At 45.5% G+C, this 18,018-nt stretch overlaps 1 protein-coding gene across 1 annotated transcript; it reads left to right on the forward strand.

Annotated features, from left to right (window-relative positions):
- The first annotated feature begins 7,688 nt into the window (after positions 1–7,688).
- Positions 7,689–16,097, forward strand: LOC140900770 (keratin, type II cytoskeletal 75). Its single transcript, XM_073318550.1, has 9 exons — positions 7,689–8,288; positions 9,265–9,485; positions 10,814–10,874; positions 11,412–11,507; positions 12,381–12,545; positions 12,734–12,859; positions 14,007–14,227; positions 15,250–15,284; positions 15,784–16,097. The coding sequence occupies exons 1-9, from the start codon at positions 7,689–7,691 to the stop codon at positions 16,095–16,097; spliced, it is 1,839 nt and encodes a 612-aa protein (XP_073174651.1).
- The last annotated feature ends 1,921 nt before the right edge of the window (positions 16,098–18,018 follow it).

An 18,018-nucleotide genomic window follows, 5' to 3' on the forward strand; every position in this document is an offset into this window, starting at 1 on the left:
TTAAACTTTTTCATGGTCCCTGAATTGAAATATTTTGGTATTTTCATTTTGTGGGGAATTAAGAAATTTCAGATTTTCATTTTGATTCTAAAGAAAAGAAACGTTCAAAATGTTGGACTTTTTCACTGATCAGAAATTCCAGTTCCCAACTAAAGCTCATTAGATACATTAAACAAGCTTTGTGCCTTCCTCTGAAACATCTGGTATTTGCCACTGCTGAAGAAAAGACACCACATAAGGTAGACTACTGCTCAGTACTGGGGGTGCCGGAATAGGGAGCCATGGGAGCCAGGGGGTACCAAGGCACCATGGCCCCATCAATTTTTACCAGCTGTAAGGGTGAGCAAGACGGGGAAGGATGCGGAGAGGAGCGAGTGGGGTCCTGGGCAGAAGAGGTGGCACGGAAGCGAGGCCTCTGGGGAAGGGGTGGCATAGGGGCAGGGCCTTGGGGGAAGGGTGGGCACAAGGGTCAGGGCTCAGGGAGAAGGGGCAGCACAGGGGGCAGGGCCTTGGGGGAAGGGGTGGTGCAAGGGGGGCGGGGCCACAGTTTGGGCGCCGGTGGTCCCCTTACTTTTAGGAAGCTTCCGTGTTCTTGCTCAGTGCTAGTTATTATTCATATTGTCATAGCAACCAGAGGCCTCACATGAATACATTTACAGGTGAAGAGGGCTGTAACGCATACCTCATGGCCCCATTGCACTAGATGCTGTCCATACACATACTAAGAGCCAGACCCTGCCACGAAGAACTTGCAGTCTAACATTTTTCACTTTTTGGCAACAACCCCCCCGCCCCAACCTTTTTCTGTTTAAAACCAAAAGATCTGGGGTTTTGCTTGCAAAAAAAAAAAAAAAAATTAGAAGACCCCCCCCGGCCAAAATTTCAAATAATTTTTGCTTGCTAAAAATGAAAAAAAACCCCATCATTGGAGAAAAAATAATTTCCCAGCCACCTCTGTAATGAAATCCTTGTTCTGTCAAGCCCAGTATCTTAACCTTGACAGTGACCATTAACTGATGCATCAGAGCAAGCTGGAACCCGCCTCTGCTTTACCTAGCAAGCTGTGGCAAACCCGTAAGCAAATATGCAAAAAGAAAAGGAGGACTTGTGGCACCTTAGAGACTAACCAATTTATTTGAGCATAAGCTTTCGTGAGCTACAGCTCACTTCATCGGATGCATACTGTGGAAAGTTTACAAGATCTTATTATATACACACAAAGCATGAAAAAAATACCTCCTCCCACCCCACTCTCCTGCTGGTAATAGCTTATCTAAAGTGATCACTCTCCTTACAATGTGTATGATAATCAAGTTGGGCCATTTCCAGCACAAATGCAGGTTTTCTCACCCTCTGCCCCCCCCCACAAACTCACTCTCCTGCTGGTAATAGCCCATCCAAAGTGACCACTCTCTTTACAATGTGTATGATAATCAAGAAAAGGCATCCGATGAAGTGAGCTGTAGCTCACGAAAGCTCATGCTCAAATAAATTGGTTAGTCTCTAAGGTGCCACAAGTCCTCCTTTTCTTTTTGCGAATACAGACTAACACGGCTGTTACTCTGAAACCTATGATAATCAAGGTGCTGGGAATGGCCCACCTTGATTATCATACACATTGTAAAGAGAGTGGTCACTTTGGATGGGCTATTACCAGCAGGAGAGTGAGTTTGTGTGTGTGGGGGGGTGAGAAAACCTGGATTTGTGCTGGAAATGGCCCAACTTGATTATCATACACATTGTAAGGAGAGTGATCACTTTAGATAAGCTATTACCAGCAGGAGAGTGGGGTGGGAGGAAGTATTTTTTCATGCTTTGTGTGTATATCATAAGATCTTCTAAACTTTCCACGGTATGCATCCGATGAAGTGAGCTGTAGCTCACGAAAGCTTATGCTCAAATAAATTGGTTAGTCTCTAAGGTGCCACAAGTCCTCCTTTTCTTTTTGCGAATACAGACTAACACGGCTGTTACTCTGAAACCTAAACAAATATGAACACTAGTAAAAAGTGATCAACTCTGTTATGTACCTGCATGCAATTTAAGGGGGTGACTCGGGGGAGGGAGGGGTAATAATACCTCAGAGACATTCTGGCTTCTCTCTGCCCCTCTTATCAGTTATTCTGGATTTTGGGTTAAAATTGGGGGGAACCAAGAAGGTACCATTAATACTAGAGAATCAGTTAACCTGTAGGGAATGGGAACCTGCATTCCTAATTGTCTCTCTTTGCAGCTTGCCTGACTGGAAACAGCCATCTGCAGTGCTGAGCAGGGCAGTGAAGATGCCCAGCAGAAGTATACAGAGCTACACAAAGCTCGTCAGAAGGCCCAATGAGCAGGCACACGTGTTCCGTGACAATTGGGAGGTGCCGACTCCAGCTGGCCCTGAATATTGAGGCTGCTACATACCTGACATTGCTGGAGGGACATGAACACAGGTAGGCAACACGTCTTTTTTTACAGTGTGTTATACTCAGCATTTCAGTTAGCCCTGGAAGAAGGTGGGTGATAATACACATAATTTCCCTGGGTAATTGTAGGTGAGATAATAATAATATTGAAAGATGCCATGGAGAGGAAGAAGAAAAGGAGGACTTGTGGCACCTTAGAGATTAACAGATTTATTTGCACATCAGCTTTCGCGAGCTACAGCCCACTTCATCAGATTCATGCAGTGGAAAGGATGATCCTGTGGGTGTGACACCGGCCTGAGATTTGGGTTCAATTTCTTGCTCTGTCTCAGACTTCTTGGGTGGTCTTGGTCAAGTCCCTTCATCTCTCCAATGGGGATTTGGGGGGCATTTGTGTTCCACTGACTCCAGCTGGGGTTGTGGATAGTGAACTCGTCTGAAAAATCAGACCCAGGGTATCTCAAATTTCAGCACCCAAAATGAGAGGCAGCTTTTGAAAATGTGGGCATCTGGCCCATCAATCTCATACCTGGGTGTGGAACACAGAGGGGCCCTTTTCGAAGCCACTATTGAATTCTCTGGAGTTTGTAACACTGGCCCAGTGGATGGAGCTGCCATGGGGAAACTGCAGGGAGCATGGGCTGGATTATTTGTAACGGCACCAGGCTGATTTACACCAGCTGAATATCTGGCTCCATAAATCCAGTGCACACTGAGGGCCAAATTCTGCTCTTCGGCACTTTGGATTTCTACCACTGTCACTCCATTGAATCCAACAGAGCAGATCCAGATTGACAGCGGTGTGACTGAGAGCCAAATTTGGCCCTGGACGGGCAGTTCCCTGTGTAGCCCATCCATAGCTGCCTCCTCTACACACAGATGAACTGGGTGAGGGAGAGTCAAGGAAGAGAATGATGCCTTTTCCCCACCCCTTGCATTATTTGCATACCTCATACACAATAGACTGAATGAGGGATAGTGTGGGAACTTGAACGGAGAGTGTCCTCACTCCTGTTGGGCCAGGTCACACCCTTAATCTCATTATATTTTTTCATATTTAACATTGGAGCTGAAGTCGTTCATCAGCTTTATGGTCATTCTCCTTCAGCGGGATCAAGACAACATGACCACGATCTGACGCTCCCATAGCTCTTGGTGGTTGTATTTTGTGTATTACCTGGACAAGTCAATGTGGTCTAAGAGTATGAACTTTGGGCAAGACCGCAGATGGTATAAATCAGGCCCAAAATTCCTTCCATGGGCTTTTTACATCAGCTGGGAATCCGGCCCTGCAACTAGAAGCTAGATTTCTATGGCCAAACTTTTACTGTCCTAATTTGACTGCACTGGCAAGAATTTGTTCATTTTACTTTGTCGCTTCAAACCAGCAGTCCTTCTTCATTCAGCAAAGCACTTAAGTACTTTATATGCTCAGCTTTAAGCATGCAGCTCCCATTGGTTTGAACAGAACTTAAGCATGTAGTTACTTGTTTTTTCTGCCAGAGAAACCAGGTCAATGTGCATTTAGGCCCCAGTCCTGCAAACACTGATGCTGAGGCTTAAATTCCAGTGCATGAGCAGTCCCACGAGCTTCAGTGGAACAGTCATGTGCTTTACACTAAACACACGCGTTAAGTGCTTGCACAATCAAGGCCTTACAGATAACTTGCTCAAACAGAGATTTAAAATGCTATAGAGTTGGAGGTGGATCTTCCTACAAAAAAGTTTGTTAAAATATGTTTGAATAAAAACAGCAAATTCACAATGTCGACATGCATGAGCCCCTTTTGATTCAGTGTTGGCCCATTTTTGTGCCAGCAAAATTTGGTTCACATAGAATCATAGATAAGTAGAGTTGGATGGGACCTCAAGAGGTCATCTAGTCCATCCCCACTCTGTTTCTCTGTGTGTAAAATACTTTATATGGTTGCCAGATCCTCAGGTTACATCTTTGCTTTAAAATTCGGCAGCCGGGTCTCTCCCTGTGAAAAACAAACTGGGTGAAACAATTTTTGGCAAATACTGGAACAATGTGATTAATTCCTATTTGCTGCATAAAAGCTGGTCAGAAAGATGTCTCACTGTCAGCGGAGTGAAATGCTGACACGCACTATTAAATAGGTGTGTAGTGTTTGTCTTTACTTAGCGGAGTATAAAAACTTTCTCATATTGCTCCCAGGCAGACCAAGCCCATCAAGGCACTCTGTTCATCTCTGGTTTCCCATGTAACCAAACCCAGCTCCTCAAATGCACAGGGCCACCTTGATCCTGGGTGTAACTCTACTGAGGTCACGGCCTGAATCTCAGGCTCTCAGGTCCACCTCCCTCAGAGTTGCAGCCTCAAAGCGCCATCTTCACAGGGGGCTTTAGTGTGCACTCCTAGTGCAAGCCCTGCTAGAACAAGTCTGCGGACCCAGGCTGGGAGGTTCAGTCCCAGATGCAGTGTAGACATACCCATCGAGTGCAAAGGGAAGGGGGCAGTTCTGGCAATCAGTCTGTTTAGTTAGAATCATAGAATCATAGAAGATCAGGGTTGGAAGGGACCTCAGGAGGTCATCTAGTCCCACCCCCTGCTCAAAGCAGGCCCAATCCCTTGCTTTTCTCCTGCCTCCAGATCTTTGAACAAATCACATACTTGTGCGGTTGCTCCATGCATAGAGCTCCCCCAGAGGAGACAGAGGGGACGCTTGGTTCTCATTGGTCCTGATGAAACGTAGCCAAACATCCATTCTCTTCACTGGGCAGTTCTATGCGTGGAGCAATTGCAGGACCGTGTGACTCGTTCAAAGGCGAAATAAAGAAATAATCTCAAACCTCCAGGCCCAAGAGAAGAGCAGAGCTTTGCAGAATTTAGCTCATGGTGACTGCATACAAATGCATTGCAGGCTTTCACCATTCTGTTGTATTGGGGGCTCATGGAAGAAAGATGACCAAAAACTAGATGTAGAACTGGTTGGAATATTTTTCCCCATGGAAAATTTCCGCTAAAACAAAATGTCTTGGTCTCCATGGAGATTTGCAGTGGAAAGTTTCAACATTTGTCACAGAAACGAAACCCCCAAACCTGAAAATTGTAGGCTGCCGTGCAAGCTATTTTTCTCAAGGAATCATAGAATATCAGGGTTGGAAGGGACCTCAGGAGGTCATCTAGTCCCACCCCCTACTCAAAGGGGGACCAATCCCCAATTTTTGCCCTATATCCCTAAATGGCCCCCTCAAGGATTGAACTCACAACCCTGGGTTTAGCAGGCCAAAGCTCAAACCACTGAGCTATCCCATGATGACGATAGTTTTATTATTTTATTTTATCATCATTTCTTAAAATGAATATATAATTAACGTAATTCCACATGAAGCTGGTCCAAAAAAAATTCCAACCCCAGTTCTTTTCCAGAGGAAACCCCCCTTTTTAGAGCAACTAAACATTTTCACAACAAATTGCCCTTTGGAAAAAAAACCTCAAATTTTTTTCTTGCATTTCTTTTCAGTTGGGGAAATAAACCCTATCAGATATTTACTTTTTTTTATTGTGGGGGAGAAAGTGTGTGAGTGGCGGGAAAGGAGGGTGTTTTGCGGTTTGGTTTTCTTCCTACTGAAGTGAAATTTTCCACTGGAAAACTTTGAATCGAATTAAAAATGTTCGTTTCTTTCTGACCTTTCCAAGAACGATTTGTGCTGCCATGTCTTCAGAAATTCTCAACTTCGAGAGCTCAACCGTGATTCCCCTTGGGAGTTTATCTAAGTAAACTAGGGTTACCAATTCTGTTTGGATGTGTTCCTGGAGACTCCAGGCCAATCCTGGAGGCTTGGCAACCCTAAAGTAAGCCCTCAGTACCAAAAGAGGAAGGGTTTCAGGTTCTGGACCAAATGCTTCTCCTTACTGTATCAATATTATTATTATTATTTATTATTAATTTTACTGCTGTAGTGTCTAGGAGCCCCAGTCAAGGATCAGGGCCCCATTGTGCAAGGTGCTGTACAAACCCAGAAGAAAAAGACAGTCCCTTCCTCAAACAGCTTATCGTGAGAGTATGAATGTAATAATAACAATGCCTAGCTTTTCTATAATGTTTTTCATCCATAGGTCTCAAAGTGGTTTACAAAAGAGAGCACTATCATTAGTCACATTTATGTTTACAGATGGAGAAACTGAGGCACTGAGTGGGGAAGTCACTTGCCATGGTCACCCAGTGGCCAAGCCAGGAAGAGACTCCAGGTCTCCTGAGTGCCAATGCAGTGCTCTACCCACTACGCCACACTACCATACGAGCAATCAATTTGAAGACTGCACAAATCATGGCCCCTAAATAGAGCTGTCCTTGTCAATGATCATCAGGCCAGTGCAGCTGCCAAACAGCTGTTCCGTGCCTCCAGGCCAAGGATCCTCATGACATGTTTGTCCAGCATTAGTAAGCAGGAGATTTTTGAAGGCACTAATAGGATATAGACGCCACTGACTTTCATTCAAATTAATTCAGACAAGTCTCCCATCCACCTTGATAATGAATAAGTTGTTTTAGCTAGTGCATCTTTTCAATGAATGGAGGGCTTTGGTAAGATACCAGATGGATAATCCTGGAAATTGACGTATTCCACCCACCTCTGTTCCTGGGGGCATTCATTTACCTTGGGGGCTTCAGCTTACTGTCTGCAACAGTGAAAGCCAGTAGAGGACCGGCTTCATCGGGCCCTGCAGTTTCCACCTGCATTATTCGTGCTAAGGGCTGTCACTTGAGAATTGGGCTTTTCAGCCCCTTGCAATGTTACAGCACGGTACATAGTAACTGAACAGCTTTGGACGATTGCCACTTGGGGGTATGTGAAACCAATGTGCAACCATCGCTGACTTAGATGAGCGTGCTAATTGGTTCTCAAAACATGGCTTGTAGTTCGGGGCACATTCAGATCGAAACACCTTTGTTTTGCAGCAGGAAAATAAAATCAATTTGCCTCTGAAAGCAAAGCTCCATGTTTGAGAAGTCACTGCACTAAAATGAGGTGCTAGATAACCCTTTTGCTGGGTCGAAGCCTATCAGACTCCCATCAGTTCCACGGAAGTGTTTGAGTTCAGTGAGCGTTTAACAAGTTCATTTTGACACCGGCCTGCCAGGAATGTCAAAACCATTAAGGCACTAAACTGATCGTTTCACTTCCAGGCAACCCAGCCCAGATCCCCGAAAGGATAAAAGGGGCAAGGCTCCGGTGGGGTGTTCACCAGAGGGCACCGCTCGGCGACTCCGCTCCTTTCTCACAGCAGTGCTGATCTCGCCCGCCACAATGAGCTGGCAATCCGGCAGCATCCGAAGCGGAGGTGGGGGCAAGAGCTTCAGCACCGTCTCTGCTGTGGTTCCAAGTAGCCACAGAGCCAGCTTCAGTTCGGTCGCCGTGTCAAGAAGCAGTGGAGGTTTCGGAAGGCTCGGCGCCGGAGGCAGCTTTGGCAGCAGGAGCCTCTATAACCTAGGGGGCACTAAGAAAATTTCCATCGGTGGTGGGAGCCACCTCCGGAGTGGATTCGGGGGCGGAGCTGGTGGAGGCTTCAGTCTTGGGGGAGGAGGTTATGGTGGCGGATCTAGCTTTGGCGGGGGAGCTGGCGGTGGTGGGCTCAGTGTTGGTGCTGGAACCGCTGGGAGTGGATTTGGCTTTGGTGGCAGTGGGCTTGGTTTTGGTGGCGGGGGAGGCTTTGGTGGAGGTAGAAGTCCAGCAGGATTTGGGTGTGGCAATTCACCTGGCATAGGTACCATCCAAGAAGTGACCATCAACCAAAGCCTCCTAGCGCCACTGAACCTGGAGATTGACCCAAATATCCAACAGGTGCGAAAAGAGGAGAAGGAGCAGATTAAGAGTCTCAACAACAGATTTGCTTCTTTCATTGACAAGGTGAGAGTTTATCAGAAACTACGGTGATGGGAGGGAGGCGGAGGAAGGTAGATAGGTGGAAAGGAATGGAAAAGGCATGTTTTCATATTTGGACATCTACAAAAACCCATGAGTTAATAAGTCTCTCACCCGGCAGATGTTTCCTCTTTGCATTGATTGATTCAAATCTTCCAGTAAATGAATGTGCTTCTAAATAGCTACTAGAATCCAAATTTCTCAGTGGTTAACATTGGAAACTGAACACACAGGGACTTGATTTGCTCTACCCCACCCCCAAACACACACAGAAAGAGGGAAAATGTGAAATATAGATTGCAAAATTCACAATTATTTCATTAATATTTTTAATCCCTTTTTGGGACACAATTTGAAATGTCAGTGAAAAATGGTGTTCGTCTCTGATTGGGGCCTTTCCTCTAACACTCACCTTTCTGCTAATGCTTGATCACAAGCTGAGGTCCTGGATCCATTTTCTCTCAGTTCCTATTTAGGTACAACTCCATTTTTCTGTATTGAGATCTTTACTTGGGTCTGCTCAGGAAAATGCCATAAAGTGGAGTACACCTGAGTCCAGACTGAGCCCAAATGAAGGAAAACTGGAGTAAGCCAATACTTAGCGACAGAGGAAGTGAAATATCATTACGCCACTTACAAAGATGGGGAAACTGAGGCACAGAAGTCACACAGACAGTCAGCGATAGGAATAAAACCCAGATCTCTTGAGTCCCAGTCTATGTTGTCCTAGCTAGTATACCAGCCTGCCTCGGGAATTGAGCTAGTCAATGGGAGAATCGCTTGGCTAAAGACTCCGTTAATGTGAGAGACCCTGAGGATTTGGCCCTTTGTTTTTGAGAAAATATAGAGATTCATTTAATATGTCCTCTCCTGCCCCCTGAACTGCCAAGTTACTGAATCTCAGGTCTTAACATGTTTGCGAATATCTTCCATTAAATCTCTTTTGCCTGTTGAGTTTTAGGTCCGCTTCCTGGAGCAGCAGAACAAGGTGCTTGAGACCAAGTGGACCCTCTTGCAGGATCAGGGTCAGAAATCCAATTCCAGCAAGAATAACCTCGAGCCCCTCTTTGAGTCTTATATCAACAACCTGAGGAAGCAGCTCAATAACCTGTTAAATGAAAGAGGGCGGCTGGAGGGCGAACTGAAGAACACGCAGGACCTTGTGGAGGATTTTAAGAACAAGTAAGTGAACGTTTAACAGATGGACATTGAATTGATCTGTGCTGAATTATACAACTCTACAGGTTGGAAGATGGATGTCAGGTCCCTGTACAGTAGATTTGTTGCGATTAGGTCTAGCTGAAAAAAATTAGAGGGACCAGTTTTCTGTTGGAAAAGGCAGTCAAAAAGTTTCATGGGGACATGTTGATTTTGACAAAATGTTCAATGGAAAAGCATTCAAATGAATTGTTTTGACTCTCGTTTCATGCTGGTAATGTTAAAAAGTTTCATTTGGACTTTACTGTTTTGTTTCATTTTGTTTGAACTTTTATGGTAGAATAATTTGAACTATATATTACAGTTTATATTTTACAGACACATATTTAATATTATACTATCATATTTTAACATTATCTGCACAAAACAATCTGATATCACCGGAAGACAACAGTTCAAAGTTTCAAATTAAAAGTTTTCAGAATTTCCACACTGAGAAAAATGTCAAAATGCCAACTTTCTGTTCTGATTCAGAGTGACAACAAATTTTGAAATGTCTGAATTTCCCCCGGAGGGGGAATTCCATTCTCCAACCAGCTCACACATTTTTTCATGCTTACACCAGGCATTGCCAACAAACATGGCCCAAATCTTAAGCCTGCACATGTGAGTGTGTTAGGGGCAAAAACCAGGAGATGGAGCATGTTTGCTGAGGAGATATATGGAACACCATGTGAGTCTAGTGGCTGGTGAACAAAGAATGTTTATGAGTTTTCTACTGCTCCAAACAAGTGCATTTGTTCCATTAGTTTAATCAGCAGAGGCTCATTCTTTAAGATGACCCCCTCCGCATTTTAGAGACGTTTAAAATATAGATCATGTTGTGAAGCTAAATTTTGAAGTGAAAGCCAATTGCTGGCCTGGGCTGCAGCTCATGAAGATAGTGTCTGGGAAGATTTCCCTTTTTTCTAAACATCTACATTCCCATTTTGAAGCCAAAACTTCAAAGAATCAGCATGTCTTCTGCAGTTTCCACAGTATGCATCCGATGAAGTGAGCTGTAGCTCATGAAAGCTCATGCTCAAATAAATTGGTTAGTCTCTAAGGTACCACAAGTCCTCCTTTTCTTTTTGCGAATACAGACTAACACGGCTGTTACTCTGAAACCAAAAGAAGTGCAACTTGTAAAAAGCGTTACCCTATATTTCAGTAGAAAAGATAACTATGCTTCAAGAAAGGTCAATCTTAGAAACAGGCATTTGCAAATGGGAGCTCAGCCAAGAAATTCTTGCCTTCCTGCCTCTCCTATTCCATGAACAAGATCTAGCCCTGCTTCCCCTCCATCCCTACAGATACGAAGACGAAATCAACAGGCGCACAGCCGCAGAGAATGAGTTTGTGGTGCTCAAGAAGGTGAGCCGTGCTAAGATCAATTTCAATTTTCATAGTGTTTTCGGTATCGGAGGCTGAAATTTTCAAAGGTGCCTAAGAGAGCTTGGTGTTCAAATCCCATTGAAATGCCTCCTTGGCCCTACAAGGTTCAATTGTCCCACTAGGTCTTCCAAGGGGGCTGGAGGTAGCATCTTTTCCCCACTCCCACACCCCTGACACTACACTAGAGCTGGCCTGGACCTGACAGAAGGGTAAGGGAGAGATTGTGAGCAACCCCTATGTGAGCCCAGCTGGGTAAAAATGCACCCAAGGCTTTACACTCTCCCTATCTTTGGCCCAGAATGCTTCAGAGTTCTTCCCCTATAAGCTCTATGCACCCCTTAGGTGAGCTTTGCCCTTTAAAAGTCAGCAATGCAATGAAGTGTCTCTACCAACTTCCCCAGCCCACAAAGAGCCGGAAAAGCAGCTTGATCTTCACCCCTAGTCAATCCTTAGCTTCTTTTCTGCTCCAGCCAAGGCTGCTAGGCTGACGTTGTGACTCTGCTTGGTGTTTCTCAGGATGTCGACGCTGCCTATATGACCAAGATAGAGCTGGAGGCCAAGGTGGATGAGTTGATGGATGAGATCAACTTCCTCAGAATCCTCTACGATGCGGTATTGCTTCTTCTCTTGGCATCTTTGCTAGGAAATTAAATATGGCCTATGTTCATGAGCAGGCTTAATGTGGAAGGGAATCAAGACCACTACCACAGAAGGTGGTTTTGTCCATTGGATAGGGCATTGGTCTGGCAGTCGGTAGACCCTGGGTTCTGTTCCTAACTTTGCCACTTAGCCGTTGTGTGATCTTGGAGTCAAGTCATTTCATTGCTGTTTTGTCTACTTCTAGCATAAGGTCTTCAAGGCTAGGTCTATCTCATTCTGTGTTGATACGATGCCTGACCCAATGCAGCCCTTACCTCGGCTGAAGCCTCTATGTGCGACTGCAATATAAATAAAAACACATGCCTTTTTATCGTACGAGAGAATAATCTTTAGAATTTCTAAGTACATAACTACTGTATTACTTAGGGCTACTGCAGTGACTATGTACCACTCAGCTTTACCTTCTCAGACTGCTAGACTGTCAGACTTCACATCCCCTGATTGGTTTTGAATAATACCAATTCCCAGTGTGCTCCTGTCTCTGTGTTCAGCTTAAATAAAAACGCTAGAGTCCAGATTCTGATCTCAGCTACCCCTTTGTAAATCCAGAGTAACCTCATTGACTTCTGTGGAGTCACTCTGGATTGATACAGGTGTGGAGTCACTTTGGATTTACACAGATTTACACTGGAATCTGGACCTAAACTTCAAAAGATAGTGAACTCGTTTTTGATGTGCAACACCACTGTCAATCTAGAGCAGCTTCACTGGCCCAAATGGACTTTCTCCTGATTTGCACCTGTGTACATAGAAGGAGAATCACGTGCAGCATTTTCGGGACATTTCTGCTCTAAAGGTGACTCAGACGCTCATGTACTTCTGCAGGAACTGGCCCAGCTGAATGCCCAGGTGTCTGACACCTCCGTCATCCTGTCCATGGACAACAACCGAGACCTGGACCTCAGCAGCATCGTGAATGAAGTCAAAGCTCAGTACGAGGACATTGCTAACAGGAGCCGAGCTGAGGCTGAGTCATGGTATCAGAACAAGGTGAACGGATCTATAAACGGAGGACCCCGGATGCTTCTCTGGGTGTTCAGTTCTTTAAAAACAGTGCACAGAGCTATGCAGTTATTGCTGCCCCAATGGATGGCTGCTTCGGTAAAGTGCATGGCTGGGCATTAGGTTGTATATATGTGTATATATATATATATTTTGCTCTTGTTTCGGAATATTAGTTCGAGGAGCTGCGAGCCACTGCTGGGAAACACGGCGATGACCTGCGGACCACAAAGGGAGAAATCTCAGAGCTCAACCGGCTGATCCAGAGGTTACGGGCTGAGACTGAGAATGCAAGGAGCCAGGTAGGAACGGCTACCACAGGGGTGGCCAATCTGAGCCAGAGAAGGAGCCAGAATTTACTAATGTACCTTGCCAAAGAGCCACAGTAACATGTCAGCAGCACATACACACACCCCCCCGCTCCCAGCGCCTCCTCCTAGCTCCCGATCCGCTGTTTCGTGGCGTGCAGGAGGCTCTGAGGGGGGGAGGCGCGAGGGCACGGCCGGCTCAGGGGAGGGCGTGGGAAGGGGTGGAGTGGGGGCAGGGCCCGTGGCAGAGCCAGGGGTTGAGCAGTGAGCACCCCCCGGCACACTGGAAAGTTGGCACTTGTAGCTCCAGCCCCGGAGTCGGGGCCTATATTAACCTCTGAAGAGCCGCATGTGGCTCCGGAGCCACAGGTTGGCCACCCCTGGGCTATCACTAGAGACAGGAGAAGACAGAACTGCCTGCTCCTGTCGCCCAGTTTCCTGCCCTCCGCCCCACGCTATCAGCTGCAGTACAGTGTGCAGTACAGCCACACCAGCTGCAGTCAGTAGAGGGCGACATGTCACACTTAAGTAGTTTCATTCCACCCAGCAGAGGGCAGTGGTGTGCATGCGTGCTCACCCACGTACATATCTGCCTTTTCTCCATGGCACGAAATCATTCCTGCTAAGCCAGAGACTCACCCTTCACAACAGTTTGTACGCTGCAGAGATGGCCATAGCTCTAAACACTCCAACACAAGACTTATCAGCAGTACATATAAATCAGTCTCCACCCTCTGACTGTATCTTTTGCCTCAGTAGCATAGCCCAGATTAGTGGTGACGATGATGCAGCAAAGAGCTGCAATGAACATAAGAACATAAGAATGGCCCTACTAGGTCACACCAAGGGTCCATCTAGCCCAGTATCCAGTCTACTGACAGTGGCCAATGCCAGGTGCCCCAGAGGGAATGAACAGAACATGTAATCACCAAGTGATCCATGCCCTGTCGCTCATTCCCAGCTTCTGGCAAACAGAGGCTACGGAAATGTACAGGCCAGTCACCCCGCCTGGTGCTAACAGCAGCAAAGGCAGATAGGAGTCAGCTCTCTGCCTGTGAATTCTGCACTGTTAAAGGAGAGAGGGAAAAAACAGAGAGAAATGACTGGTAATTAAAAGGAAGCCAACTCCCTTCCCCTGCAGTGCACCAATCTGCAGACGGCGATCGCAGACTCCGAGCAGCATGGTGAGCTGGCTCTTAAAGATGCCAGGATGAAGGTGGCTGATCTGGAGGATGCTCTCCAGAAGGCCAAGCAAGACATGACGCGCCAGCTGCGGGAGTACCAGGAGCTGATGAACGTCAAGCTGGCGCTGGATATCGAGATCGCCACCTACAGGAAGCTGCTGGAGGGAGAGGAGAGCAGGTGGGTACAAGATCATGAGAGTGATCATAATGCTTCTGACTCACTGAGGTACAGCACTCTCCACTGACAGCTCTCAAAGCACTTTTCAATGGAGGGAGGGGAGTGTCTTTATTCCTATTCTACAGACAGGGAAACTGAGGCCCTGAGAGAGAATTGAGGTGTACACAGTGGTGAGTCTAATATAAATCCCTAGATAGATAGATAATAACGTATGCACATAGAGAGAGAGAGAAAGTTATATATGCAGATTGATATAGCAATTCAGGATAACAGATAGACAGATAGAGGAATGTGTATGGAGGATGGATGGATAGATAGATGTGTATGTATGGGGATAGCTAGATACTTCCTTTCCCAAGGTTACACAGCAAGCCAATGGCAGAGACAGAATAGAACCCAAGTCACTTTATTATTTGTATTGAAGTCGCACCCAGAGGTTCCAATCAGCGATCCAGAGCCCATTGGGCTAGGAGGTGGACAGTCCCTGCCCCCAAAGAGCTTACAAAGTCCTCACACAGGACAAGAGACAAGAGGTGGATACAACAAACATATGGAGGAGGGACCACAGGGAGCAGCATCTGCTGACTCTCAGTCCAGCCCACGGAGTGGCTAATCTTTTGCAAAATTACAATGACTCTGTTGGGGGCTGGTTTCCCTATTCAGGTAGGACGGATGGTACAGTGGTTAGTCTAGTCTACAATTTAGGAGAATCTGGTCTGGTTCCCTGCTTTACTGCACCCTTCTCCTGTGATGTTGAGCAATTCACTTTGGGCCAGATTTTTAAAGGCATTTAGGCTCCACGGACAGAAACAGACTAGCCTCCTAGGAAAACATGAAAACAGACTGTTTCGATGGACTAGATGAATATGACAGTCCATTCTGGCCTTTTAGTCAATGAGTCTTTGAAGATCTTAGCACTGCAAGGTGGCCGGAAAAAGCAGCTGTATTTACAGTATGTCGATCTTAAAAGCCGAACTCCTCCATGTGACTTTTACCTTCCTCTTGTCTGCCTTCCCCCGCAGGCTGAGCGGAGAGGGCGTCATCCCCGTCAGCTACTGTGAGTATCTCTCTCTTGTCCGGGGCAGTGTCTGGGCTTATGAAACCCGTGCTAGGCAAGTGTGGGTATTTGCTCCCTCTATGGCTGGCCCACATAAGCCATTAAAGGGTCTGCTCCTCTTGATAGTTACACGGTCTGGCCCCAGCTCATTTAGACAGGTACTGTCTCTTGATTTCAATGGAGTTTGGGTGCCTAGCTATCTCTGAGGCTCTGCAGTCTTTTATCTCCAGTGGTGGAGCCCACTCTTTTAGAGTCAGAGGTCCCAGGTTCAATACCCAATGCCGTCGGTAGGGTTGCCAACTTTGGTTGGATGAATTCCTGGAGGTTTCATCACATGATGTAGCCTTTAATTAGAGTGTCATCTTGAATTCTTGGAGACTCCGGGACAATCCTGGAGGCTTGGCAACCCTACCAGTAGGGCCAGTTAAGAGTCCATGTTTCACTGGAACCGAATATCTGATTCAACTGGGCATCTGACCAGGCTGTGGTTTTCTTGCAGCGGTGGTCAGCTCTAGTGCTGGAGTTGGTGGCGGAGCTGGTTTGGGAGGAGGATCTGGCGGCTTTAGCTCAGCAGGAGGCGGAGGAGGATTCAGCTATGGAGCTGGAAGTGGTCTCGGTGGCGGAGGGTTCAGCTTTGGAAGCGGAGTCAGCTTCGGAGGGGGCAGTGGCCTTGGCTACGGAGGTGGCAGCGGGCTGAGTGCCGGAGGAGGAAATTTCAGCACCGGAAGCGGGATAGGCGCTGGGGTGGGAACCAGCGTGGGCGTGAAAATTGTCTCCACAACCTCTTCCAGCAAAAAGACCATAAAAAGTTAAGCTTGAGGAATTCCCCACAACTCAAGTAATAGATATACACCCCCCCACACACATACCCTGCATAACTGCCTCTTGATACTAGCCCCTGCGGCAACAATCCATCACATTGCCAAGAAACCCCCGTAGCATCTTGAATTCCTTCAGCCACCCCTTTCATAATTCTAGTGTGAATGGCTGTTTCTTTGCCTCCTGGTATAGTAGTTCTTAAGCACTTGGGTCCTCATTCAGGAAAGCTGTTAAACATGCTCAAGTTACGTGTGTGCTTGAGCATTTTCTAAAAGGGACCTAAACCTTTGTTTAAACGTTAAGTCTCTGCGTAAGTGAACAGGGGCCTTTGTTGCATTCTGTGTGGCCTGAGAGGTTGTCAGCATTTTCAAACCTGGCACCCAAGCCTAAGAATCTAAGGGAGACATTTTCAAAAGAGCCGAGTGGATTTAGGCACATGCGTCCAGTTGAAAGTCATTAGGACTCGTGCTGCTAAATCTCTTTAGTGCTTGAGAAGATCTCTCCCAAAATCTATATGTAGGTTCCTAAAATGAGTAGCCTACTCATCACAGATGCTCGGCAGCTGCAACTGTTGTTGAAGTCAATGATGCTGTGAGCACTCGGCACTTCTGAAAATAAGGCCATATATTCAGACCCTGGATATTGATTAAGGAAAGGAATTAAAGTTGTGAAACTGACTTTAGATAACTGTGTTTGCAAATGTTGGCTACAGCCATGCGGATTAGATTTACAAATGGCTTATCAAATACTAATCCTCATGTTCTCTTATTGAAAGGAAAGTTTACCCCGTTGTGTTACATTTTCAAAACTAAACCAAAAGCAAACATGAGATTTACCATGCAGTTTACATGTAGTCTCACTAGGTGCCTAAAAACCTTTAAAAATCTGGCCCCAATTCGTACCTCCCATAAGTGCTTTTGAAAATTCCACCTGAGATCGCTGCACTGGAGTTTCCACAGTGTTGAAAGAGAAATACAAAGAGAAGGAGAGAAAGTGGATCTGTGTTTAAAAAAATACCTTTAAGAACAGTTAACTTTTCCAACAGGGCAATTTTAAGTCTGATTAATTTGATATTAAGAAAATTATAGTACAATTCCTAAAACACTTATGTGGAAAATTCAAGTAACATATACAGCAGATGAGAAGAATATCTTTGTCCAAGGGGGTTAGACTCTGATGTAAATTACATGGATGTAAATCTGGAAATATGTCCTTTGGTCTCGATAGAGTTATTCCGTATTTGTAATTGAAATTTGAATCTGGCCCAGAAGTACTCGATAATTTTATTTTATATTGCACTTCTTGTGAGTATAGTCATCAGTAGCAATGGTACCGCAAAAATCTCCAGAACTGTGTGTTTTAGCGAAAATTAATCTGAACAAACCACCTTCATGTGTACTATCCAGTTTATAAATACCAGGTTTGCCATGAAATTCCTTCATGTTATTTTTTGAGAATGCACCACTAAAAAAGGCTACAGATTTCTACACTTCTTCAATAATAATGACAAACAATAATTATACTCCCTTTTGACTGTTTGGTATGTGTCCAATAAAACTGGATTGTAATTTATGATGTGTTCCTGCCTATTTTTACCCAAGAGTTGAATTTATAGTACAGAATATTTCTGCACCATCTTTTACAGTAGAGGGATGTATTACTAAGAAGGAAAATGGGATTTTTTTCCCATGGCAAATGTTTAAGGTTTGTCAAAAACATGAACATTGAAAACCTGAAGATTGAGCTGACTTTCTTCTTCTTGTTGTTTTTAGCCAAATGTTTTCAGTTTTTGGCAACTGAAAGCCAAAACATTTCCTCCGAAAATGGAAACGTATTTGGCTGAAAACTGGAAAAACTTGGGTTTTGGGTTTCTGATCAAAAGTTGTCAAGGAAAGCAGATACTGTCTGTAAACGT

The sequence above is a fragment of the Lepidochelys kempii genome, chromosome 20 (assembly GCF_965140285.1).
Source record: "Lepidochelys kempii isolate rLepKem1 chromosome 20, rLepKem1.hap1, whole genome shotgun sequence".
Taxonomy (NCBI): domain Eukaryota; kingdom Metazoa; phylum Chordata; order Testudines; family Cheloniidae; genus Lepidochelys; species Lepidochelys kempii.